Here is a 27,761-nt window from a genome sequence, read left to right on the forward strand (position 1 = left end):
CCATGTTGCCGGCGCCTGCCGCTCGGCACGCACCGTGCAGGTGGTTTTCGCGGCGGCGTCAGCGCGCCTCGTGCGCGGCGCGTTTTTGCTTGCAGAAAAACGAGAAAACGTTTCATGCGGTTCACGCTTTCGTCGCGCGCGAACGTGTTGCGTTCGGTAACTTCTTGGGGGCCCCCCAAAACTGGTTCCCCGAAGTGGTTTTCCCTGACTGGTACTACTTGATTGAAAAATTCCCTGACAATTTCCTGACTTTTCCCGGTGGCGCAAAATTCCCTGTCTTTTCCCGGTCGCTAGACACCCTGTTCAATGTTAACTGCAGTCTTGCATGTACACTTTTCCTTTGCTGACTATAAGGCTACAGTGACCACACAAAAAATTGCGGGGCGATTCGAAACAGTAGTTTTTCTAGGTAGTACACAAAATCTGTGAATTTGCAGAATGTCACTTGTGCTATAACCAAGCATTTATTTTTCTGTGATGTAAACAGGACCATGGGAGGAAGGAGAAACAAGGCACAATATTCAAGCAAGGTCGGCCCTATGAAAACATTTCGTAGCAAGCGAGTTATCTACGAGCACATTTCCAAGGAAATACACCAAATACTCGGAATCTACCGAACACAATGCGAGTCACGCTTCAAAACAATAGCCAAAAGGAAGAAAAATGAAGGCACCAACAACAGGACATCAGGCTAGACTCGCTGCCAGATGTCGTACGAAGAATTTGCGCAGATAAGGGCAGCAGATGACAGTATTGAGCCCGAAGTTCTTCGTGGTGTCCACTCAGTGACATATAAGAGTGCACCTAAGCCAACTGAGGAAGCCAGCACATCTACCAGCACAACTGCACCCTCTGAAAGTACTGACCACGGAGCAAGATAAACAGGAGCGCCGACTTCGCTCTCGCCGGCGGGCTCTTAATGTCCATAACTCGCGGAGCACAATGTAGATGGCGCAGCGAAAGGGGCCTTAGCCGGCGGCGGCTAAGCGGCCGGCGTTCCCCGTGCGCCGGCGGGCGAGTTGGCGGAACGCATTCCGTCGGCTCTGTCGTCTGCTACGGCGACGGTAGTTTTGGGCACGGACTGCTTTGGGCCTGCTTTGGCGCCGCTTCGCGTTCATTGCGCGCCTCCTTCGCACAGTTGATTAACTTGTTCGACAGCACCTTCCGGGTAACCCGGACCCGAAGGAATTGAGTGGCCGTACGGCAAAGATACGTTAAGGATTGGTTTCCATGGCGGGAAAACAAAATATAGAGACCACATACAAACATATGGCTGCTATACAAACACTACCTTTTGCGCGGTGCTTGCCGAAAATGTGGCTTCGTTTTGTAAATTTGGGAATACCAATTTGGCTCTGTTTTAACAGGTTTTACAAAAGGCGAAAGGAGTAACTGGTTCTGATCACTGGCGATTATAAAAGTTCCCTCAGCTTTCTCGCAGTTCTGCAACTTGCGTCCAAAACAGAGTCGGGCCGGCAACACGGGCCGGGCCAAACACGGGCCGGCACTTACACGCTCATCGGAAAAGAACAGAAATGCGATAACATCACCCGCGACTGCCCGCGACGTAGCAATCTGCTCAAGATCAAGTCCCTGACAGTGCGGTCTTTTCACAAGCCTTCATTTCGCGATAACTCGCCGAAATAAAAGGTTTAACGAGCCGGTTGTTTTGCTGGTCAGTCGCTTAACGAAAAAAAAAAAACGCCGGGAACCCTGGTAAGCCAAAAAATTGCAGCCATACAAATCGCAGCATTTTATTTGGAGACCGCGGTGTTATCGACGAGATAACACGACCGTAGAGCGACAGTGAACATCGGGCGGTAAGTTGCGGCATGAGTTAAAATGAAGTATGCGTTTGATATTCTTGGGTTCCTTATGAAGCTGACAGTGTTTTTGTACAGTTGATACAACAGGGCAGCCGTCCAATTCAGTCATTGGCACAGAAATGTGTCTCATTGCCGTTTGCCGATGGAGACTCCGGGCGACCCTTGTAAGCGTTGTTCGTGCGCAGAAGCAGCATAAATAATTAAGCACGCGGCCGGAGAGCGGGATAACAACAGAGGGTAACCTTTGCGCTGCATCGATTCGTCGTAAGCAGAATCACGCTAGACTATGTTGTGGCGTTCCATATTACTCTTGCTCATTCTTTGGTGCTTCTGAAGTCGTCGTCGTTCAGTTGCGTCTTACATGTGCTGGGTTAGTACAATATTTTTAGTGGATATTCATAATGCCAGACTAAACGTTCCGGGAATAAGCGATCGCCATGTATGCGGCGGCGTGCGCTTATCTGCGCCGTCTATTGCGGCCGCGCACGGGTGTTTAAATTCCGCGCGTGCACGCATGCCTCCTGCATAGTAGGACAGGCATAAGACAGACGTCGCTGCGCAAGAAAAGATGCCTCTGGGGAGAGCGAAGAAGGGAAGAGCCATGTACGAGGCACAGCGACGAGAGGGCGAACGGAGGAGGAAGAGAGCAAAGGGAAAGCTGGGCGGCCGGCGGCGCGTGGACATTATCTGCCCGAGCACAAGATTTTTCCTGGGCCACAGTCGGCGCTCCTCTTTATATCTTGCTCCGTGGTACTGACCACAGTAGCTCCGAACCTCTGGATGATTCCACAAGTGAGGCTACTGAGAATGCAGGCAATCAACAACGAAAAAGAAGGAACAAAGATGAAACTGGTCGCCCCAACGCTCGCTGAATGAGGCACATGGATTATTTTTTTGAACGAATGGAGAACCTGCATCAAGAACGAGGAGCCAAAAAGGATGAAAGAGAAAAAAGGAGAGAGGAATGTCATCTGGAGCTGGTTAAATTGCACAGGGAGCACATTGATGCACTGAAAGACCTTGCAGTAAAAGCAGACACATGAAGACATAGCATACCCTGCACATATGCCTGCCTATGTGTGTCAACATACATGTACAATAAAACTTCTTTCGCTATTATACCAACTTTCCTCGGTTAGTGCTCCCATCACTCCCTATAGTTGCCGCATCAAAGTGTCTCTTTTCAGTTCGCCTAGACGGCGCAGCACACTTTCACGGTCAGTCTGCGGCTGCCTGTTTTGATCCAGCTTAGCGCGCTTTTCTATGATCTGTAGTAGTGCATGTTGTCTTATTTCTTCTCTCTTGTCTTCAGTCCACAGGTCCTCCACACTTGTGTCATCACTGTCCAGGCCACGGTGTAAGATATACTTTTAGGTGTGGACACAGAAGCACAAAAGTGCGTCAAATAGAGTTGGTGGCACCGTGGCGCCACGCGTGGACCTTTGATTAAAAGGACATCTGGTGGCAGAACTCTTAACTAAGCTTCGAAGCGACCGAGGCTTCAAGTGACTTGAACAACGACTGTCCGAAGCTAGGTGGTTCGCAGGCACCAGCGGCACGCGATCTTAACGCGTAATTTATTGCATTGTTTAAACAGCTGCGAGATTTAGGGCGTCATAGGTTCATTAAGACGCGCGCGCACCTCCTCAGAACATTGGACACCGGCAGTGAGTTTGACAACATAGATTTGTCTCCGCTGCTTCGTGCATGGACTTACCCCAGTTGTGTAACGCCATTTACGACCAAGAATTATCAGCGTACTCGCCGTCAGTTTAATCCATTTCACAAACTGCCTACTTTCCTTGTATGTCGGGGCGTTGTTCCGGCAGCGGCCGCTTTCTTTTGCCGCTGCTTGTACGGAGTAGCTTGGGGGGCTGTATACCAACGGTAAAGTCAACGGCACTGCATCGTTTGCGAGCGCGCACCTCTTCGACATTCAGTAGTACACCCCCTCAAAGCACCAAAAATGACCCTTTCGCGCAACCGCACTCTCAGAAAAATGCTAACCGCAATTGGGCCTGATCAGCCAAGCCATGTCATGCTGATTCTATTTTGTTTATATGTGTAATCCAAGAATAAGCAGTACCTTCTGTTATATTGTTTTCAGTTTAGTAAACAAAAAATGGAGTTCGAAAGGACTGCTTCTTTTGGAACATCAAGAGGCTTGGCGAACTCTGCGAACTTGTTAGCATAAATCTGGCGATCGTCGTCGTCCGAGCTGCTAGCTTCAAGGCATTCGTCTGCGATCTGCTGGAACAACAGCATTGACGTTTCCTCCGCCTCCAGTAGCCGTCTCCTTTTTGACATGGTGCATTTATGGCTTTGTAGACATGAACTCGACACACAAACGCTCAGAAACGCCATGAACATCACACATGCACAAAGTAGGCAATGTCGTTGTTGTTGTCCCCTCTGAAATGCACGCTGGCGCTGTCACTGCTGTCACCTGCCAGCAACCGCAGCGTTTTGTGTCACGTAACCCGTCCTCCCGGCCAGATCGCGCCACGCTCTCACTTCGAAGTCAGAGCAGTCGGGAGCGCTCCGAGTCGGAGGCTGATGCTCCGAAAGTACCAACCAAAGGTAGTTCGAGCGCTCGAATTCTACCAACCGAAGGCGCGGATGCTTTTCAGAGCACTCCAGAGCGCTCGTAAACGCCCATCCGAATACGCCATTAGTCTTTCTGTGCGTTCTGTGGCGTGATAAGTTACTGCCATCGTCTACGACATCAGCAACCATGCTGAGATAAAAACACATTCCCGCTCCATTTTTTATGCAAGATGACAAGAAAGTAAATTCTCAAGAAGAAGCGTGGAGGGGTTCATTATGCGTGTGGGTTCAGTACGCGCGTAAATACGGTACATTTCCATCACCCTTGTTATCTCACTTTACTCAAATATTTGTTTTACCGCAATACACAAACTTATTTGTCACCGTTATGGGTCCTACTCCTGCCCAAGTCAACTCCGTGTTTTCCATCAGGTTTGTTGACCTTTGCCTTCATCTTCACCTAGTTCCGCTTTTTCCATTCATCAAACTTTAGCTTCACTCTGACAACAGACTTAGGTCGCACCGCTCGCGTGACGGTGACACGTAGCCTGGGCGAATGGTCGTCACAGGAACCAAAACTTTGTGATTTAAGCTCCCACAGCGCAGTAGCCCGCGTTTATTTGCTCGCTTCTAGCTCGCAAGCCACTTAGCGAGCCACATCTTTGTTGTGAGCTGCCCTGCTTGCTGTGCTTACTCTGGGCTTTCTTAATACCCTGCCTCAGCTTGGCCCGTCGTCTGCTCATTAGTCCGACTCTGTGTCTGAACTGAGCATTTTTTTTTCAGGCTGACAGAATTTTATTTTGCTATCCTTCATGCATTTTGTGCTCAGACTACCGCTGAACGATAGCAATCCTGTGCTCCCCTCTATTCTGGTTTCGTGCAGACTTGACTTGCATACTCAGAGCTTTCAAGTTCTTTTTATCTGGGATCACTAGCGCTTGCACTGCATCCCTGTCACCTAGCTCGAGTTCTGGCTCTTCATCAACAGCAAAGATCTCTGTCCAAGGTTGCTATCCTCGTTGGTCTGATATATTGGTACTCTGCTGCGTCCTAGTTACCGCGTTAACAATCTCAGACGCTGAGCTCCCTGCTTCACTGTCTAAACATTTTGCCCAAGCCTTTTCGGGGATGGGGCTACTCACACTACCCATAGGCATTTCCAACGGCCGAGGACTACAGCCTTCTCGCCTGAAGCTATCCCTACCAGGGCACGATTGAGCAGACACCTCATCCTTGATTGATTGATCGTGGGGTTTAACGCGCCGACGCAACGCAGGCGATGAGGCGCGCCGTAGTGGAGGGCTCCGGATTAATTTTGACCACCTGGGGATCTTTATCGTGCGCCGAAATCTCGTACACACGGGCGTTTTTGCTTTTCGCCTCCATCAGAAAAGCGGCCGCCGCGGCCGGGAATCGAACCCGCGACCTCGTGCTCAGCAGCGCAACGCCTTAGCCACTGAGCCACCGCGGCGGGTAGACACCTCATCCTCAATCAATGCTCGCTCAGAGCAACTGGACAAACACAAACCATCATAATTACTGGGAGAACTTATTCTCATAGCGCTCATTTCTATGCGCCTCGCCCGCTGCCGTGAGACCCACAGCACGTTCACCCGCTAAAGCTTTGAATGTGCCTTTCACCTCCGCGGTCTTTTGCGAGAACCCTTTTCCTTTTATTTTTTTTTCACTGAAACCATAGCGGTGTGTGAACCGCGTTCTTCCAACCGCACGTTTCTTTGCCATCGGCGATGTGCGGGCTTTGTCTAGCATGCCTATTGAGGTCGTTGACCCACGAGCCTTCTGTCTCACATGCGGTATATTCGTTCCGTTTATGTCCCTTTTCCTCGAGGCGCCGCTGCATTTTCTCATTGAACATCTTTTAGCTGGGCATCCAACCTCTCGTGCACTTTGGCTCTCTTCATCGATAAACTGAAACACCTGCTCTTTGTTCAAACCGCGGGTTGCTACCGTCACCAATCTTTCCAAATCCATTCTCCCAGCTGGTAAGACACGTGACTGGTCTTCATAAAAATATCCTGGGTGCGGATCTACCCTGCAGGCTAGACAATTTTTGTTCACGTGAGACGGTGAGGTGTTTTGACCAGCTTAGAGAGATGGATGCAGAAAAGTTGTTGACGGGTTTAACAAAACATTTATTTTACACACTTGAAATAACCTAACGCAAAGCACTCAAGAAATCAATTGCACACAACCAATAAGCAATCTCACTTCTAACTAAATATCCCAAGATGCAATTCAAACCAAAACCCGAAAGTCTCTACAACAAAGTTTCTACACAATTAGTTCAAATACACCCACTAGTAACCAATACACTATCCAAAGCAAATTCTTTCCAACAACTACTATCTAGTTGTGTCCTACGACGTGTGTCCCTAACGGACTGGCCTACCCCGGTCGGTGCTGACGTGTCGCACCCTTGCGTGACCGCGACACGGTGGTAGCCGTCGTCTCTCGTTGTGATGCCGGCGTCGCTGCGGTCAGTTGTCCTGAGGACGGCGTTGGCACGGCGTGTCCCAAAGTAGTTCCTTGGAGGCTATCCCCGTGGTAACCGCTGCCACTGAAGGTCCCCAGGAGGATCACAAACGTAGCCTTTCGGTGCCGCCGCAGCAAACATCGGCAGTGCGTGGACGCTGGCCACAGGTGCCCGACCGTTGCTGCTGGGGCTACGAATATGCAGGCAGATTTGTGCTGTGACTAGAACGCCACAGCCGATGCGAAGTTGGCGCACTCTTGCCCAGGCTTGGTGGCTGGCCGGCCTGGCCGCACCCTCCTGGCTCGTTCCTTGAAGCTCACGTGCTCCTTCCGCCTCCTGGTTCCTTGCCTCCTCCTCTTTTCCTAGTTCTCCCCGCTTATAAACCCTCTGGCCTCCATCACAGCACTCTCTAACTGGTTGTCAGTCTTTTTTTTTTTCCATATTTGGTAACCACGCTGCTTGTCTCCTGCCCGGTACCCTCGGATTGGCTCTCCGGCTCGCTACCATTTTTGGTCATGATTCCGTACGGTCTCTGGCGCTGATTGGTGCAGTCTTGGTGCGTCGTTCAAAGTCCCGTGCTTTGTTTTCTTTGCAGGGGGTTTTAGCCCATCCCCTTTTAGGGGTTTGCCCTTGACACAGGACAATGTCCTGGAGCTCGAGCAGTTCGCATCCGGAGTCCTGGTTATATGTTTCGAGGACAATCTGGAAGACTGTTAAGGATGCTTTTCCTGGTAAAAAAGAAAATAATTAATTCCCCTCCCCTCCCCCAAGAGATTCTTCCCTTTCTTTTGATGTGCAACATTACGCGACGGCAGGATGAAGATGAAATGAAACATGGCAGATGAGTCAACGATTTTAACACTTTGCTGAACAGCGGAACACGTACGTCCCATTCGCTAATGCTCGTGCCATCGCTTACAGGTCACTAACTCAATCTATTGAATATAGCATGCACTCTTGTGGTGTTGCTGCTTGATGGAAGCACATTACAAGACACTCAGCATTTTGTTGTCGAGATGTCCATGGCTTCAATTTCTTTGCCTGGTGAGTGAATGTTGCCTTTCTTGCACAACCCTCATGGAAATGAACTTTGGGTTTTAATAAACTTTGTATTGAGGTTCTATAGAGGTAATAAAAAGTCAATAAAAGCTCATACTTTAGGACTGAAGCTATAAGGAAGTGAATGAACTTTTTGTTTGTGCTTCTGAGCCCAAGAATGTGATTTTTATACTGGCTGTGGTGGCCCTTTTTCTAATGGAGGCGATCAATACAAATGCCTGAGTGTCAAAATTTCGGAGCATGTTACAGATGCCCCAATGGTCAATATTTATTTGGAGCCCTCCAATATGGCGTGCCTCAAAGTGAAGGTGTAGCTTTGGCATACAAATCCCCCAAACTAAAAGATGATGTTTTCTCAATCGTGAAGCCTGTTTAAGTTGTTTTACTGCACAACCTATTTACAATCGCTTCTTTAAGGATGTCCATGTGGTCTGAAGAGTAAGCTGCTCAGAAAAGGAAAAAAAGAAACGTCTTAGTCTTCTAGTTCTACCAACATGCATTTACTCAACCGACTCTGCAGAGAGGCACCAAAGTCAATATTTCCCCTAATGTGAGTTATCGAAATTTACTTTTGTAAATAGTGTGATTCGCGAGTTTTCTGCTTATTGTAGTGCTCGGCAGTTAGTCGCCTTGAAAAAAAAGGAAACTTCAGCTTATGTCGCAGCAGCTGATACATTTGCATTTAGCCGTACATCAGGCCGAGCAAATTTTCTGAGGTATGACAGAACGGATATGCAAATGCAACGAACAGACTTGTGGACAGGTTTATGGCTGGTTTGGAAAACATGTTTTGGTATTCGTGTGGTTTCTTTTCCTATGCCAAAAGCAGTGTTACTGCTCCAAGGTAGGTATGTTGCTCGTTGCTCCAAAAGCCCATTTTGTTGCTCCAATTTGCCCTTTATTGTATGCTTCAAAAAGACTTTTGCCAATCACATAACTACAGTGTGCTCTCATTTTGCAGGTTGACATTGGCAATGGCAAGCAATAGACAATAAAGAAATCCTGCTCCGGCAACCCTACAAAATTTGGAAGAGTGCTGCTCAAGAACGTTTTCTCAAAGAGGAGCTCAAGGGCAAGTCGTTCTATGTAAAACAATGCAATGTGCGAAAAGATATCGCACCCTAAGATGCTCTTGACCACACCTTGGTGCAGGCTGTGATTGGAGAGTTGGTTTTTACTTGTTTTAGCAGTTGCTGTTTTGACTGAGTGATATTTGTAGCCTCAGGATACTTTACTGCGGGATAACGCTGTGAGTTTTTGCAGAAAAGGAATATAGGCAGTAGCCAGGATTTAATTTTGCATTAAACAGAGCTACTGATTTACAATGACAGGCTGGAATGCTTGTGACTGCTATAAAAATGTTGGCTGTTTGTCATACAGCTACAAAAAGCAAAGACCATTTAAATTTTATGTCTGACTACAACTGCTTTAAACGACGGAAGAAAGGATATTGAGAAAGAGTTCTGGCCCCTTTTTATTATGCTGACAAGCAAGCTTTGATGAAAAACTGCATTCGAAGGCAAAGGTTTGCACTGTGTTGCTTCATTTGTTTTGGTGCAAGTTTTTAATGGTTTAGTACTTATGTTTGGGATCAGCCACGCAATTGGTGTGCCTGTATAGAGATGTGGGCTTTGTTACATAGCGTTTAGCTTAGCAGAAATCTGCATGATGCAGTAGTTTGCATATTTAGTGGCACCAGTACTGCGTAAAAGTCTTCGAGATACCTTTCCTGAAAGACTAGGTGCGTTCCAACGTGTTCGTCACTACTAAAAATGGTTTATTTGCATTGTACAGACTACACGGTTGCAAAATGTAGGGCCGACATTAGGCGCGTGAAAACGTTGCTGTCGACAATGCTGTCCCGGGATCTGTAAGCACTACTGACCTAACTCTCGCGGTCAATGTCAATGTGCAATAACGTGAGCACCATCAACCACGCTCTTGTGGTTAACTTCAATGCGCAATAAAAAGTAGTTTCCTGAATCTGACTTTTGTATTACATGGATGGAGCAAAAAGACAGTTCTCCATAGGCTCCTTAATACCATACAGTGTACTGAAATTTCCAAAATGAACTGCATTAACTGAAATGGACTTAAATTAAGCCAATTCATACTGAAGGTTTTGTAGAATTAAAACCTTATGGAGACCAGTAATTGCAGGTTATCAGGAAAACTTGATAAAAACTCTGATCATATGCAAGTGCATATTGCAACTGGGTGCAACAAGAATTGCATAGAAAGCTCATTAAAAAAATATTGCAAACTACAAGAAATTCATAACAAACTATATTAAAAACCGGTAAGGTCTACTGACTCGGCTCTATAGACTTTCAATTAAAACTAGGTGGCAAACTCGAGAGAAATATTCTATAAAACGTTAACAAAATGTTTATTGGATTCTTTTTATGATGGTATATAAACTACTTTTATGAGGGTATAGAAACTACTTACAAGCAAGGAATAGTTATTTCCCTTCTGTTGGAATCTGTATAGATAAACCAAACATAGTTTACAAAAAGCAGTGCGATATGCGAAAATGGTAAAACAATGCATGCAACGTGCAACGACAGCTGGTACCGGCAGCTTTGGACTCATTACTGAAAAGCCTGCTGCGCTTATGTTTTGAGACAAACATAAAAGCAGCGCCAGTGGCTATGATACGTTGCAGTGACGAGTTTGGAGTTTACACCTGGTTACATGTAAACAAAATAACCCCATTGAGTGGCTGTCTAGAGCCCAGCAGGTCCAGTAGCAATGAAGCTGGATCTCACTGGGACAACCCTGCCACCTGTGAGCCGAAGTGAAAATGGTGACATGGGCAATCATGGCGCCAGCGGAGACTTTGGCAACTGCTTGCCCCTCCCGCCTCCTACCAGCCTTCCTCACCTACCAACCCTCCTGATCTCATCCTCCACAAACTACAGCTACTCAAACAGGCAGTTACCTGCCTCAGGGTCCACGTCCAGCCCCAACAAGAAACGAGCCTTTAAATATTTCAACCAATCTCCTCAAGACTGCATTACCCATTTCAAAGTTTTGAAGGGAAGCTGAAAGAACAAACCACAACTATAACAGTCCTTGACACGGTCCACAGCCTCACCTGAATTCACTAGTGATTAAAAACTCTATATCTCATTACACCAATATAACGTGCAACTCGCTATGTATGCTAACTCTTCAAAAACGTTGTTGCTTAAAAGACCACTTCACCATTCTATTAGTTGCTTTTAGCCCTGTTATCAAGTAGAGGCTTTATTGCTATTTTGAATGTCTCGGCTCATTAAAACTGGCAACTTGGCAGCTATAACAATGACACCCACTCACACCTCCCTCTAATCTAAAGGTCCCACCCTTTTGCCCACACCCAGGTCATCACTGCTGATGTCCGTACCACCACCTGTTTGTGATATCACATTTTGCTATTGGCTTATGGTTTGAACACTAAATTCAATGCGTAGCACCTAGCCGATTCAGTGGTGCAGGTGCGCAAAAGACTCATTTTATTTGGACAGAGACAAGTAAAAAATACTCATGGCCGATACTCTCCCCATGTTGGCCAATGTGGTGCTGCTACCTAACCAGTTCATCAACCGATGGAGGGGTCTACCTCAGCTGGTTGTTTTTTTTTCCCTTCAAATCACACAGGCCCATCTGAAGGACAGCCCTGCCCAGCTTGGGCATGCAGAACCAACATCGTAGAGCTACATTGGAGAGCAACATTGTCACGCCTCGACCTGCAGTGTGACTGCTCAGCGCTCACATCCAAGGACAGCTCTTGGCGCTGCCAGAATCTCTGAGGTTGGAGTGACGCTCTTGGTGTCTTCCGATTAAATCTACACGAAGACAAACAAGGAGAAAATTATCTGCCTTCCACAAGGAAGACCATAAATTTTCATGACTGAGATGCCTCCCCCAACAATGCAGCATTCTTCACCATGTGGCTGCTGCAAAAACATCACTGCATCCAGGCACGAGGATTCAGGCAGGGCCACCAACGTATCTGAGACGCTGCCATCCCTGACTTCATTGCCACATCTCCTACAAACCTCCATCATAACTGCCTTAGTGGGACAGAATGTGGGGATGCTTCCATAGACTTGGGCACAGGATCTGGACTCCCTGGGTGCCACGGAACACCTCGGGGAGCTCCGCCTCATGAACTTCACAGTGAGCGAAAGCTTGGCCTGGAAGCTCAATAAGCTGTCCGGACCAATGCGTGCTGCATAAAATCAGTTACACCGTTTACCATTACAATCGATTCCAGTGCTTCGGGCATTCTCATGAGCGGCATCTGAAAAACACAGGGAGTCAGGCTTCGATGTCAATATAGACTCGCCAGGGCTGAAAACCCTCGCACGGCTGCACAAAGACATCGTAGGACCTTTATAGGACCGTAGGACCTTAGAGCGAAACTGCTTAACCGGGAATGCGACATGGAAGAAGTGGCAGTAGTTTGTGATCTCCTGAGCAAAAGTGCAGTGCCCAGAGTTTTGTACTGGGTGAACGGTCACTTCATCACCAGCATCCTAAAGGCTCTTGAATCCAGCGACATGCTTGGGACCTTAATACTCCCTTGTTATGGCTCCGAACCATTGCAAACTGATGCAGTTGAGGGAGCCGAACTCTGGTTGATGCTGTCAGTCAACCAGGATGTTGGCTCACTTATATTAAAGAACTGGATCCCTAACCATGAACGTGCTCCCCTGATATACATGAGACTGCAACAGAACACTATAATTTAATGCCTCAATTTACGGTTAGTTGAGTCACACTTGCGTCTACAATACGTGTGGTTCTCTGAATGAAAACAACACGTGTTTTCTGAAGATTTGCTGCTCTGTTGCATCCAGACCAGTTGTGCAGACCAGTTTGTAACCTAATAACTGATTGGCTGCAAGCTAGGGCAAGGTTGCAATAACGGTATCATTACTCCACCTTACCCAGTTATTTATAACCTCTATGTGCAGTCAGCTGCACATGACACCTCGTTGTATATGTGCATTACGGTCTAGCCCACTTATAACAATATTGAAGTGCCCCAAGAAAGCCATTGTAATAACCAGAAATTGTCTGTAAACTTGAATCACTGGAAACAGGCATGAATTGGTTCCTGAATCTTAGGTTTTTGCAAAGCATGCCCTCCCACCCCTCCTTCCCCTTTGTCTAAGGTTGCCTTATGCACCCCTTTTGGCACGTGCAAAACCTGAGAAGTGCGCCGTTGTTTCTCCTGTTTGTGGCTATTTGCCAAAGGTAAGGCTGGGGAGGTATGGGTATCAGCTGAGCTGAGCCTGCATAGTACATTGTCCTCTGCATTTCTCCCACAGCTCAGCATTTAGAATTGTGCAAGTACTTCGTACAGTCATAAAATGTTAGCTAACATTAAAATATCTGGACCAATTCATTTAGGTAACAGTATTTCATTGTTGAGAACAAGCAACAGTGCCTCAGCACAGGGGAAAAATTCACATCCTCTCCCACAAGCCCCACACAGTGCTCAAAATCCCGGATAAACCTGTCTGCAGCACCTGCCCTAGGTAAGTTTGCATTCATTCACTTTGCTCTTTCCCTCTAGGTTGATATAGGGAAGGGGCTGCAGGTGTCCGCGGACTCATGGGCCTATGTGAAGGAGCAGCAAAAAAGACACAATATTTGTGAAAAGCCTAGTAATGGCACTCTGGGATACGGCAGAACTGAATACGAAATCCCTCTGAGGTATTTTATTTTCCACTTTTTGCCATAACAATAGTTGATTTGTACTGAGTGAATTTCTGCTATGCACCTGCATTTTTTGCTCCACATCTTTTTTTTTAACTTCCAGAAAAGCAGTGTCCACCCCTCCCAGACCGCCCGAAGAAAGAAAAGAAACAGCTGTGTGTTTGGGCAGTCCCAAAGGATGTGGGTTTGATCCTGCAGTACTGCAACACGTGCACAGTTTGGGAGGGGTATCTATATTGGTTCATTAAAGGTGAAGTGGAGATGGCTGAAGGGTTAGCCGTTTTTGCAACGTCACACTGGGGTGAAGTGATGGCAGAAGCTGCTTATCGGATAAATTTGAATGTGAGAATAGGAGGATTAGGGTTCTGGACTTGGTCACTGATGTCGGGCGCCCAAGAAATGTTTCAAGGACGAGCAGGCCAGCTCCTTCTTTCCACGACATGCCAGTGTGCCCAGGAATCCAGTGCACCTTAACTTGTCCTTTAATGGCAGAAAAAAGGGGTAATGCGCCTGGATGAGTGGCGCTTCGGCCCAAGAGAATACAAGCTTTTTTAGAATCAGTGCACGTATTGGTGATTATAGTAGGGTCAGACTGATGAGCTACTGTGAGGGCTCTGGCGAGAGTTTCTGCCTCCTCCACTGTGTGGCAGCTGCAGAGATCAGAGATCTCTCTGCCTTTGGTGGTCGCGTAGGAAAATGGACATGTATTGCCTCTTTTAACAGCATTGAAAACTGGGTTTAGATTCAGAGAAAAAGTTCTGGATGTGACAGGTCAGAGTGGTTCGACAATGGACGAATTTTCTCACCATGGAGGACTCATTGTGGATGAAATAGAGCTCTTGGCGCATTTCTCTCTAACCAGTGCAGGACTTTCATGCCGGCCAAGGATAAACACGCAGTCTGCAAACACGGCATGCTGAATACATTTGTGCCTTTCATGAGGAAGTTGAAGCAAGTGCTTGCCGCATTCACATGTGGAAATATGAAGGGAAGCCAGCTGACTGAAATCATGGCTGAAGCTGTCATTCTTGCGGAAAAAGTTAGTTTGAGGGTTGATTTCATCACCTCCGACGGTGCAGCATGGAACATGCTTTCCAAGGTGTTAACCAGGCGTTGTTCCACAGCTAGGCTAGCAATTGTGGATCAGCTATTGTTTCAGTCGTGGGCACCTGGTTACGTTGCTGTATTTAAACAAGGAGAATATCCAACTTATGTTAAAGCTCTCGGTGCTTTTAAGCCTGCTGGGCTTGCTCACGAAGTTGCCGTTGTAGAGATTCTTGCTGGAGGCGGTGTTCTTCCTGTTGTGCCTGTGCTTGGTATTGTGGGTCATCTAGTTGTTGCAGTGATGCATTCTGCTGCCTGAAGGCTTCAATGCTTTCGGAGTACTTAGAATGCTGCGGTGAAGACAGGGAGTTGGCCTTGGTGGTGTTGTTGACCATGTCTTTCCATGATGATGATGGTTGGGTTTTTATGGCGCAAGGCCGACTAAGGGCAAAGAGCGCCAGAGACCATGTCTTTCCAGCTGACTTAGTTGTTTGCTTGCACTAGGCTGCCGTTATTGCGGTTTTAGGACTGAGAACGACCGCGTGGAGGGTTGGGCTGGTTTGCCGGCGGGTTGGAGCTCGCTGGTGGTACGGTATCATGCAGCTGGTCGGCATACAGTGGTGGCGGTGGAGGTGGCCGCTTGTTTTTTGGGTTTGGGGAAAGCTTGTCTTTGCAATCCTTGCTCGCAGTTTCATGAGGCAATTTGCAGAGTTTGCACTTGATCCAACGTGTGTGTGTTCTTCCTTGATGTTTGTGGCTCCACAGCGAGTACAGCTCTTATTCTCCGCGTTCGGGCTATGTCCTTGCGATGGCCAAATGCACCACACGTTTTGCAGTATTGGACTGTGCGTCGGTAGGGCTTGCAAAGACTGTATGCACTGGTTAGTCGAACATTAGTCCCTGGAATGTGAGTACGGCGGATGTACCTGCAGTTTCCCAACAACTGGGTGTGAAGAATTTAACACTGTTTGTTGGCCGCTAGTAGTTCCATAAGGCGGTGGCTCGGTGTACTGGGAGTGAGGCCATGTATCACTCCCTGAACAGTTCCAGGTAGGGGCTTTATATATAAGGGGTTACTGATCATGCGTTTGATTGCGGATCGTTAGTTGCGTTATTTAAGATAGTGCGATGGTCAGGTCTTCGCTGTCCGTGCTTGTTCGATGAGGTTTTGATGCCATTGAGTCTGAGTAAAGACTTTCTTGCAGAATTCTGGGAAGTTCATGCGACATGCTTGCGCTAGGATTGCAGAGATTTCCTCTTCGCGGAAAGTGGAGAGTTTCGTACCTGGTTTGGGCCGGTAAGTCACCTTGTAATGATCCCCTGGCAAGGGACATCGTTGCCGAGGATTTGTTGATGCCCATTGGTTGGCGATGGTGTGGCTTGCGGTCGTTTTAGTAGCAGAAATTTCAGCACTAGTGAGTCCTTGCTTGCGAGCTTTGCACTTGTCGAGAGCCTTGCGCCACGGTTCACTGGTCACCACAATGCGCCCGCTGTTTTTATCGAAGCTATAGGTCGTTTGGGTGTGCACTGTTTTCCTCACTGAGGTCTTTGTTTGCCTTCGTTGCATCCATGGCAAGTGTGGTGCAATGCTCCAGTAGCTTGCCCAGGTGCCTCGGTGACAGCGTGGTGGGGGCACGTGGCCACGAGCATGCGTGTCACGTGCACGGTTTGGCACGCGCATGATGCTACGCCGGTGGCCGTTCTCGCCGTTAGGGTTAGCCATCAGTCACACCAGGTGGGAATGTGCCTTGCGCTGATCAATTAAGTTCTTCTCACCGTGGTGACGTTGATCTGCCTGGGAAGCTGAAAACTTGCTGCCTCTTCACTGGTGGTCTTTTAGGAGGCTGGGGTTTTTGGACCAATGAAAACTGCACTGGTTGCGGGAGCCGTCATAGAACGCTACCGCTCTCGTTCGTCCCCTGGTGGCGAGTCCATTTGGAGCACTTGTTTATTTTTTTTCTTGTGTGTGAATAAAAAAACAGCAATGTCACCTCTCTTATTTCGTTGTAGCAGAACTCAGCAACTGTCCTGGTTTCACAGCACACTGCCTTTTCGCTGATTGTGAAATTTAGGCTGTGTGTATTTTCCACGCAGCGATTGAAGACAAAGTTCCACACAAAGTTGTGTCAGGTTAATGAGGTCAAGTTTCCGGCTGAAGTTCCATTTTGAGTACTTTGACTTTTTTTTTTTTTACATTTGGCCAGCACCTTGCTAGAAACTGCGTACATACCTGCATGTTCCCGTTCTCAATACTTTGGCAACACACTCGTAAAACAATAAGAGGCTAAAACAGAAGCAATGACAGTTAAGCTAGTTGGAGAGTATTCACAATGGTAGGCTTTGCTGTGCCAAGGAGGATAGACGGGACGTGAAGGGAGGAAAGAGCGCTCTCTTTCTCTGGGACCCTGCCACTGTACGTCCATATTTTGAGTAAAGAATTGTACCACGATGAAGCAGATAATTGAATTGCACGCATATTAGAAAGCGAGCAGAAAAGAACACAAAGCAACAGATGAAAAATGCTCGGCTAAATGTGAAGCCCAGCGGAGTGCACGAGCGGCACTTCACCGCAGCAGCATGAGCAGGCGCAGAAGCACCGTCTCGTGGCACCCATGCGTAAACAGCGCGTGCACAGAATGCTGTGCCTTCAGGACAGTATGTGCGGCCTCTACAGATACGTGGATGATTACTTGGTCATGGTGTGCGGTGAAGAGTAAAAGTTGAACATGCATGATATCTTGAATACTTTCAAACAATGGGGAATGGGCTTGAGATTCACATTTGGGCAATCATTTGAAGGCTACCTACAGTTTCTGAATTCAAAACTTGACCTCTCGCAGCATCACTCTTGTTGGTATTACGGGTGGAAGCAGGGTCTAGCTTTTTGGAGCAGGCACGGGAGCAGCAGAAGTCTTATTTTGGAGCAGCTTTGGAGCAATTTAGGGGCTATTTCGGAGCACTTTTGGAGCACACTGACGGCCTTGAATAACGCGGCTGAGTGCACTTTTAAGAGCAACTAATCCAAAAACTGCATGAAAAATAGAATTGGTCAGAATTATTTAGAAGGTGCGCAATAAATCGAATAGGAGCTGGCACCTTGATATTACCCTTTACTCGGGACTGAAACCTGCTTTTTACAATTCCTGTAAATGTAGCGACTTTTTGGCTTTTATTTCTATAATAATCAACACTATGCTACCTTTTTTTAATTTTTTGGTAAAGTAGTTTCGAGCTAAAACAATCCCGTGCAGTGCGCCGCCCCGCTGCCGCCGCAACCATGAAATCAGGAGTCGTGAACGTGCCCTACCCGCGCGGCGCTCGCCGAGCGCGCGTCGTCTCCCACCGATAGGCCGCCGCCCCAACACGAAGACGGGCGCCGTACAATATGATGCCGTATTCGCAGCAAGCTGCCGCCGCCGCGTCGACCCAGAAGGCAGGCATCATAGGAAGGCAAAGGCAGGCAGCGAACAAAGACGGCGATTTCACGACGCCTCATTTTGTGGTAGACGCGAAGGCGAAAGCGGGCACGGCATCCCATCAAGACGCCCGCTTTCGCGGTCGAGTCGGGCCTCGTCGGCGCGCGAACGAGTACGGCAGCTGTGTGGCGCGCTGCACGCAACTGTTTTAGCTCCACACCACTTCTTTAATTAAAGAAGCGCGAAAAATTCGGCTTCAAACGAACTTCTGATGCAAAAGGGCCGTTATTTACAGCGGAGCTGTTGTTACTGGCCGTAAGTTCGGGGTTCATGCGCGCTGAAAACTCCCACCGAGGAACGCTAACGCGCACATGTCGCGCAGCTGTCGAAATCGACAGCGGGAAGGCAAGTGATAGCGGCCGCCGCAACACTCTAGAGGAGCGTGCGCATGCGCTCAGTATCGTAGAAGAGCCCTTCGCGCGGAAGCTCGCGTCGTCGTGCGCATGCGCTCAGTATCGTACAATAGCCCACCCGCGCAGCGGCTTCGCAGTTCTCGGTTCGTGCAGGTCCCGAAAAATTAGACTTCAATCACCACAGTAACTGCGTACTCGCGCAATAATAATAACAAAAAAAAAAAAAAACTACTGATGCGAAGGATGTGCGAAGGCGTCGTTCGTCTTACTTCGAGCAGCTGCAAATTCCAGAGGCCATGCCTCAAGTTATATCACTAGACAACTGTTCAAAGTACTTTTACTCATGCTGGTGACAGCCTTCCGGGAAAGCTGCGGCGATAACAACGTTGCGATAAACTCCACGAGGGAACCACAAGTGTAGAGTTTTAGCATATCGTTACCGTGTTTACGCTACCGTTTACTGTGTTTGCGGGAGTCGATTACGCAGCGCGAGAGCTACCGCGTACGGTAACTTACCGATACAGGCTTCGGCGTCGCCAGCGGCTTCCGGTAACACGGTAAACGGTAACGCAAACACGGTAACGATATGCTAAAACTGCCTTGTGTTTCTCTCGCTACTTCTCCCCAGTACATTCAGTCTTCCCTCACCTATCACATACCTAATAACCGATCAATTCCCAGTGGGTCACAAACCCACTAGTAAACTCACCCGTAACATTTCTGGCCAAATCGAGGGAAACGCAAAAAAAATCTTTTGCGTTAAATTATTCACGAACGAACAAGGTAGCCCGAGAAAGACTATCTCTTTTGTAATGACACTGTTAAGTTCTAGCGTCACCCTAGTTAGATGGTTTTATTTGTGGCCTCGTCAATTTCTATGCCTTTTTTGTTCAAACAGAAGTTGCCCGTCAGTGCTAGAGCCAGAATCGTCTTTATACAATACGTATTTTTTATTTGCAAAGGGCCTTGACAACTTTTTTAAACCACTCATTGTTGCCAGTTGTGCAGACAAATGTTGATCGTGCCCTCGCCAACACAGGAGAACCTGGGATTAGGGCGCCACCAGAGAGAACGGCGGAATTTCTGGCACTGAGCAGGCACAAGGCGTTATAAAGGAGGCTATGGCTGAGCATCACCTTGAGCTAAAGCTTGAAGTCTCCCGCGAGCATTTGGCAAGAGACATTCTTCTGGAGCAGGTCGGAGTCTTTTGGAGCCCCTTAAAACAGCCAAATTCCTTCAGTCTGTGTCGTCAGCAATGTGCGAGCCTGGTGCGCCATATTAGGAGCAACAAAACAAAAGCAGGAAAGGATGGGCACGACAAGAAAGTGGCTGTAATCCCATATGCTCATAAAATGGCGTACGGGTTCAAGAACGAGGGGGTCATGGTACGGTGTGAAGGTGTTTTCTGCGAAAACAAAGCGGGAAATCTTTTCCACATTGTCAACAATAGAGGTCATCTGAGGAAAGGAAAGAACAAGTTCAGCATGAACCATGCGCAGCTCTTAGTTCGTTGTGCGATCGTTGTCGACACAATGCCTTTGTCATGCAAGTTGGTGCACTTGGGCCAGACTAGACGGTGTCTAAACGTTCGTTTGCGAAACATGTTTTTTTTTATATAAGGAATTCCACTAGCACCAACCTTCCTGTGCATCGAAAAAAGTGTGGCTATCATGCTGTGTTCAAAGAAACTGTAACTTTGAATCGGCATAACGACCGAACTGTGTAAGAGCTGGTAGAGGCCATTAAGCGTCGCTGTAGGCAGTGACAGAATGACGACCACAAGTGAGAGAGGCCACAAGGCGAAAGCTTTCCTGAGAGAAAACATTAAGACCTTGCTAGATTTTTATGACATGATAATGTGCACAACCTTCAAGCATGTTCTGGATACGATGTGCAAAGCAGCAAACGCATTTCACTCAGATGTCAGGCACTATCAAAGCAGCAAACATCTTCTTTGTGACCCAATGAAAATAACAGGCTTTTGAAAAAAAAAAAACTTCTCAAAAGCAAAAAAGGCTCGTGTGCACAATAAAAAGGTGAAGAATCTTAGGAGGAAAGCCTCAGGGCAGCAGCTGTGGGAGTGGCATTCATGAAGCATATGGCTGTACTAAAAGGGAGGCTGAAAAGCAAAATATCTTCATCAATTAGCAAACATCTAATGTCACTTCCTCCTCTTCTACAGCTAGCATTCAAGATGTCTTTGAAACAAATGGAAGCAAAGGGACCACAGGGTGTACGATACACCAGGAGATGTGTGCTGAACTGCCTTCTCCTTCACATTTCAAGTCCCAACGCTTACAATGTGATACACAAGACAAACTTGATTCCTCTACCAAAGTACAAGCAGATTTTCAGGTGTATTGTGCAAGCATGCTAACTGCAAATGCTCGAGGTATTTTTCCCCATCAAATTTATCCCAAACACTGCCTTTACATCACAAACAATTTGTACATTATAAAGTCTCACCTTCATCCCTGATGCCCTTATCGCCACCCAAATTTCCCAGCCGACCTTTCCCACTTGGCCTCAGCATGTCCCACCTTCAAACACCACTATACTTTCACCGCTCCACACCCTCAATCTCACAAAACTCTACTCGGCAACCCCTTACTTGCGAAAACAGCAACGTATTCATTTAAAAATGGCACAGCATGACTGGTATGATAGCACACATCAGCGACTGTCGTCCTATGGGCAAGGTTATGTCAGCTGACTACACCCTTGTGCAGATGTTCATCTTATTATTTCACAATTGAGTTCAGTTCATTGCGAGTTTAACAACTAGAGGCGCAGCAGTTCTGGCTGTAGCTGGTGATGGTGAGGCAACAACCGATCGATGTGGACACATGTTGGTATACCAGGGTGTAGTGCTTCAGTTTCGGTTTCAATGCGGTTTATGTTGTCTTTATTTGCCGCCAGGTGACGTCTGTATATATATGCATATCTCCGAATAAAAGTTCAGTTTTGTTCTGTGACCGTCTACGACAGTGGTAGCTTCCTCGTCCATATAACAATGGCGACGAGGATGCGTCTTTTTCGGGGGGCGTAACCACGTCTGCACATTTTCGACGCCATGAGCTGCATCCGGCTTGCTCCGCCGCCCCCTTTCCTACCTGAACCCAGCCGCCCTCCTGTTCCGTGGACGCAATGGCACCAAATTTTCGAAAACTACCTACTGGCATCCGGAGCATCCGACTTTCCGCCCGAACGTTGCAAGGCCCTGCTGTTACACAGCCTCAGCGTTGAGGGTCAACGTGTCTTCTCTATACCGTTTCCAACGGATGCCTCTCAGACCGCTGAGTCAACCGCCGCCGACAAACTTACTGAAGCTAGCAAGGCCGCCGCCATTCAGCCTTCTGTTTACGACGAAGCTGTAGTGACTTTAAAGCAACATTTCACAAGCTCAAGTAATGTCGTCGTAGAAAGGCACCGCTTTCACCATCGCAATCAGCAACCAGGGGAGTCTGTTCAGGAGCACGTTGCCGCACTACGTGCGCTCGCCGCTGCATGTTCTTTTGCTTCCCCTGAAGACTCGCTTCTTGACCAGTTCGTGGAAGGGGTCTCGTCCCAGCACATTCGTGAACGCCTCCTTCTTGAGGGCTCCACCCTCTCGTTCTTCCGAGCAATACAATTAGCGTCACAAATTGAACAGGCTAGTGAGGACCTTCGAGAAATTGCTTCAGGCACCGTGCAGCGTATATCAAGAAGCTCTCGCTCAACGCCGCACGACCGCAGTCGAAATGAAAACTGCCCCCGTCCTTCGCGTAGCGACACGCTTCTGCCTGCACCTCGTACCGAAACGCGCCCGCATCCCGACACCCACCAACCTGCTTCCTGTGCGCGCCCACCCACCTTGTCCTCTTACTGCTACCGTTGTGGTTCACGCCAGCATCGTGCCGCGTCCTCCCGCTGCCCAGCGCAAGGTCAGCATTGTTATAATTATGGGCTCATTGGGCACTTTAGTTCAGTATGCAAAAAGAAGCAACAGGACGTTCCTGTCCGTGAGCTGAGCGACCAGAATTTGCCCAACGAAGCTGTGAGCATTCTGTCGGACCGCATCCAGCCGCGCCAGCATTCATGTCGAGGTAACAGTTGGGCATGCGCCGTTAGCATTCCTTATCGACTCGGGATCTTCGGTTTCCATTCTGGTGGGTGATCTTTTCGATAGGCATTTTGCCGGGCATGCGCTACTGCTCGCGCCCCGTGTGAAGCTGCTAGATTACTCGAAACAGCCTATCCCCGTGTGAGGATGCTTTCTATCGAAGGTCGTATACAAGGAACGCGAAGCGTCCATTCTGTTCTACGTTGTCTCGCAAGGCACATCACTGCTAGGTATTGACGCCATTAAGGCCCTCGAGTTCCAGATTGACGGCTCGTCCCTCCGCTGCCTTGAGACTACTGCATCAACTACCAGTGCTACCAACGTACAAGCCCCAAGCCAGGAACTAGTTTCAACTGCATGCCTTCCAGCAGAGTTGCACAATGAGTTTGCGTGCCTTTTCGATTCCAGCCTCGGCCTAACCAAAGGTTTTGTGAATCGTGTCAAAGTTCGGCTCTCTCAGTTCCGTCTACTGTAGCAAAACTTCGCCGCCTTCCCCTTTCACTCCGAGCTCGGGTATCGGAAGAACTTCGTTGGCTCGAGCAGTTGGATGTGATAAAGCGCATTAATGCGTCAGAATGGGTCTCTCCAATTGTTGTTGTTCAAAAGAAGGATGGAGGCATTCGTCTCTGTGTCGACTTACGGGAGCCTAATAAGGCCGTAGTGACGGATAGCTTTCCTCTTCCACACACCGAAGAACTCCTCCACAGTCTCGTTGGGGCAACTCATTTTTCGAAGCTTGACCTCGCATCAGCCTACCAACAGGTTTTGCTCGATCGTGAAAGCCGTGATTTGACCGCTTTCATTACTCACGATGGCCTCTTTCGCTTTAAACGCGTGTGCTTCGGGTTGGCGTCCGCCCCCGCTGCATTCCAACAAATAATGCCTAAAATCCTTCAAGGATGCTCTGGTGTTCTCTTCTATATCGATGACATCATTGTGTTTGGGAAAAACGAAAAGGAACACTTGAGCAACCTGATCGCCGTACTACGGCGTATTAAGGAAGCCGGGCTCAAGTTAAACGACAAGTGCGTATTCGGCGTACAGGAACTCTTCTTCTCGGGGCACAAGATCACAGCGCAAGGCATTTCTCCACTGCTGAAAAAAATTGCTTCCATTATAAATACTCCTGCGCCAACTGATGCGACTAGTCTCCGTTCCTTTCTTGGTCTGGTCGAGTATTACGCCAAGTTTGTTCCCAGTCTTGCTGATGTGGTAGAACCTATGCGAGCTCTTCTCCGAAAGAACCAACCATTCATTTGGACTGATGCGGTAGACGCCAGTTTCGCCAAAATAAAGTTGCTGCTCTCGTCCAGCCAAGTTCTGCAGATGTTCGATGCGTCCCTTCCGGTCGTAGTGTCCACTGATGCGTCCGACTGCGGACTGGGTGCTGTTCTCCAGCAGGTCGATGGCCACAGGTTGCGAACCGTTTCCTTTGCTTCGCGAATGCTTTCACCTGCGGAGAGGAAATATGGAGTGGGAGAGCGTGAAGCGCTTGCATTTCACGTTGCGCACAAACAACCAAGCCTTGGTCTCTCTCCTCTCTTCGCAAAGCACTGGCCGCCGCCCCCTTCGCATCGCACGCTGGTCGGAATGGCTGCTTCGCTACAACTATACTGCAGAGTATCGGAAAGGATCCGAAAACCAGGTGGCGGATGCCCTTTACTGCCTTCCAGTTCCGTCTCCGCAGGAAGATGCTTCATTCGAGGAGGTTGTGTCCTTTGTTGAATTACCTTGCCTCACCAAGGAGCAGTTTCAACAGGCCGTTCGCGAAGACTGCATGTTGGAGCAAGTTGCGATTTATGTCGCCACATCTTGGCCTGCACATAAGACGCTCTCAAGTGAACTTCAGCCTTTCTTCTTGGTGCGCGGAGAATTGTCGGTCATTGACAATTTGCTCCTGCGCGGAGAATGAATCGTCGTTCCTTTGTCTCTCACGCCGCAAGTAAAGCTGCTGCCCACGAAGCTCATCCGGGTATAGCTCGGACAAAAGCTCAACTAAGAGAACGATTCTGGTGGCCAGGCATGGATAGACAGGTGGAACTTTCCATCCAGAGCTGCAGAATATGTCAGATGGCTGACAAAAGTGCGACGACTGCTGCTACTCCCTTGCAGCCAGTACCCTTGCCAGAACGCCCTTGGGAGAAGCTGGCCGTTGACATCGTCGGCCCCCTACAGAGAGCACCGCACGACTGCAGATCAGATACGCCATTACACTCATCAACTACTTTTCGAAATGGCCAGAAGTTCAATTCTGCAGTGAAGTGTCATCCCGCACCATCATAAACTTTTTTGCTTTCGCGGTTCTCCCATGAGGGCTACCCGGACGTGATAGTATGCGACAATGGGCCCCAGTTCGCCTCTGTGGAGTTCACAAAGTTTCTCAATGATCGCGCCATCCGCCTCGTGCACTCTTCCGTTTACTACCCCCAAGCGAACGGACTTGTAGAGCGGTTCAACCGTGTCTTCAAGGATTTCGTGCAGGTTGCAATGTTAGAGCAGCGTCCGCTTCGTCAAGCGGTAACAGACTACTTGGCTATATATCGCTGCACGCCACATGCCACTACGGGGGTTGCACCATCCGTTCTCCTACATGGGCAGCTACCGAGAACACGTCTTGATGTTGTGGGCCACCCCTCACCAACCTTCTTCAGCGATCCTGCTTCCGAACTCTATCGTCTACGCCAACGCGTGAAGAGCAAACAAGGGTACAGCAAAAAGTACACAGACCGTCGCAGGGCCGCGAAGAAGACAACAGTGTCAGTTGGTGATTTTGTGCGAATTAAGAAACCCGGAATATCCGCTAAGGGCGACCTCGCGTTTAGCCACCCACAGAAGGTTGTCCACCAACAAGGCCCATCAACATTCCGGCTTGACGATGGACGAACTTGGAATGCTTCAAGGTTATCTAAGGTACCTGCACCATCAGCCGCGTGGAATCCGCACCATAACGCTGCCTCCGAACCTGCAACCCCGCCTTCGGCGCCTGAGCAACCCGAGGATCGCTCCTCAATAGCGCAGTCCGAAGCTTCACCAGCTACGCCCACGCTACAAGCTTCAGCGCCAGCTGCGTCGAAGCGCCCGGTACCTCAACGTCGGGTCCAGCCACCGAGGAACAGAAGACCTCCGGATCGATACGGGGACCGTGTGTAGCTGGTGTGTTTGTGTGTAGACTGGTGCAGTGACACAACGTGAGTGCTACCTGGACTTTGTGCAGACGTTTCAGTGGTTCTGCAAGTGTTTTTTGGTTCCTGAATTGGTTCGTTATGTAGCAGTGGTCGAATGTATGCTGCATAGTTGTACATCAGGCATTATTGTGAAGCACACATGCCATGTGTGGTTGTAAATATTTGTATTGTGTATTTCCGTACTAATACTAATCCACTAACAATTACTAACATTGTTCTTTTAAGGAGGGGAATATGTAGTGTTTCAGTTTCGGTTTCGATTCGGTTTATGTTGTCTTTATTTGTCGCCAGGTGACGTCTGTATATATATGCATATCTCCAAATAAAAGTTCAGTTTTGTTTTGTGACCATCTACGACAGTGGTAGCTTCGTCGTCCTTCTGCGGCTTCCGCCGCGATATAACACAAGGAAGTTGCCCCAGCCTGTGAACAAGAACCCTCACCCTAAACTTGAAGATAGACGCTTTCTTCACTTCCTGTGCAAAGTGCCCCACATCATAAAGCGTGTGAGAAACCATCTGACGCACACATATGCAAAGGTAGGGAATTGAAACATGCTTGCACACAGCTGCCATATGAATAACTTTGTAAATACCGTATATACTCGTGTAAGGGCCGCCCTCGTGTAAGGGCCGCACCCCTACTTTGGAGGGGGAAATTTCAAAAAAAAATTCAAAAAGTCCCGCCACAAAGATGTAGTTAGTTCAATTGCGGCTAGATGGCGTTGCCAGCTTTTCCCTTTGGCCCTCTACAGAGCCCACAAACGTGCGATCAGCTCGGTCCGGCTGTATGACAACAGCCTGGGCAGCACGCTCCTTTTTGAGGCTCGAGCGGGGGCACTTCGTACGCGAGTTCGACAGAAGAGGCTGGACGATTCAGTGGAGGATGTCCTGTGTCGTGCGTGTGTGCATGAGGAGGAAACGATGGAACATGTGGTCCTCCAGTGTGATCAGCTTGGACCAGACCGCAAGGGCGTGGGGAGCGATGGCAACACTCCTCTGCATGTTGCTCTTGGGTTTGAGGAGGGTGGCTCAGTGGACATGCGCGCTGTGGCGCGGACAAAGTGCCGCCTTGAAATGTGGAAGAGGGCGACCCTTGGCGCACAGTAGTATGGGTCGTAGTGTGGCGTAGGACTCGGACGGTGGGTTTGGGTTCTTCGGCCACTGGGCCTTCACGGGCCCTGAGCTCTTGTATATAGAGTGCGTGCGTAGTGTTATTTTTTTTTTTTTTTTTTTTTGTTTTTGGTTAGGGTCGAGACCTCTCACCCGCCCGCTGCAAAGGGTACAACCGCAATATCATCATCATCATCATCAGCTTCCGCCGACAATGGACGGTGTTAAGTTCGGGCTCCGCATGTAACTAATAAAGGCCGCCGGTGGCCCATGTATTGGCGTCGCCTCCGCTGGTGGCTACTTTCCCGTGCCCCTTTCATGTAGCCGCGCGGACGCCAAGTTCGGAGCCACGGAGAGCTGTTGTGCCCGTCCTTTTGTGTGTCAAAGGATGGGGGCGATTAGCCTGAGTGCCTCTGTCGCGTCGAGGGTGGCAGGGTCATTCGGCATAACAGGCTGACGGGCGGCCAGATGATCGTATCTCTTAGTGTTGAAAGCGCGCGCGGTGTAAGTTTGGAAAATCTTCGACTCCGGCGGCGGGCGCTCTTCGTCGAGGGGTCGTTCGCCTCGACGATGGTCGCCTCGGCTGGCAGCGTCTCTCCCCGTGGTCTGTTCAGGTGGCCGGCGGCGCCCCTTTAGTCTGGGAGGGAATTAGCAATCCTCATTGTCACGCCGCGCGTGCAGACGCCCCACGTCGTGGGAGGCGTCGCGCGGAGGGAGGTCAGCCGCGCGGGGACCGCTCCGGGCCCTCGGCTTGGCTGTTGTTTGTGCAGATGCCGCCCGTCTGAACGTAATGGATGGTTCACTTTAGGCCGCAGATGGCCTGTATTTTCTGGCCGGGTGCAACAGCGT

At 48.8% G+C, this 27,761-nt stretch overlaps 1 protein-coding gene across 3 annotated transcripts in view; it reads right to left on the bottom strand.

The window, feature by feature from the left end:
* Positions 1-232: 232 nt before the first annotated feature.
* The window catches only part of LOC144138581 (peptidyl-prolyl cis-trans isomerase-like 3), an 85,786-nt gene continuing 58,257 nt past the window's right edge, over positions 233-27,761 (bottom strand). Inside the window, exons 7-8 of one of the 3 annotated variants that reach the window (XM_077670949.1) lie at positions 10,378-10,411; positions 240-7,595 (exon numbers count right to left, since the gene is read on the bottom strand). In XM_077670949.1, the coding sequence (XP_077527075.1) occupies positions 7,581-7,595; positions 10,378-10,411 (49 nt within the window). In that variant the 3' untranslated portion in view covers positions 240-7,580. Of the gene's footprint in view, positions 10,412-27,761 lie in introns of all 3 variants that reach the window. The other 2 variants (XM_077670958.1, XM_077670941.1) reach the window with 2 other exon arrangements.

This window comes from Haemaphysalis longicornis, unplaced genomic scaffold (assembly GCF_048455015.1).
Source record: "Haemaphysalis longicornis isolate Haplotype H1 unplaced genomic scaffold, Haemaphysalis longicornis Haplotype H1 scaffold_1, whole genome shotgun sequence".
In the NCBI taxonomy this organism is placed as follows: Eukaryota; Metazoa; Arthropoda; class Arachnida; order Ixodida; family Ixodidae; genus Haemaphysalis; species Haemaphysalis longicornis.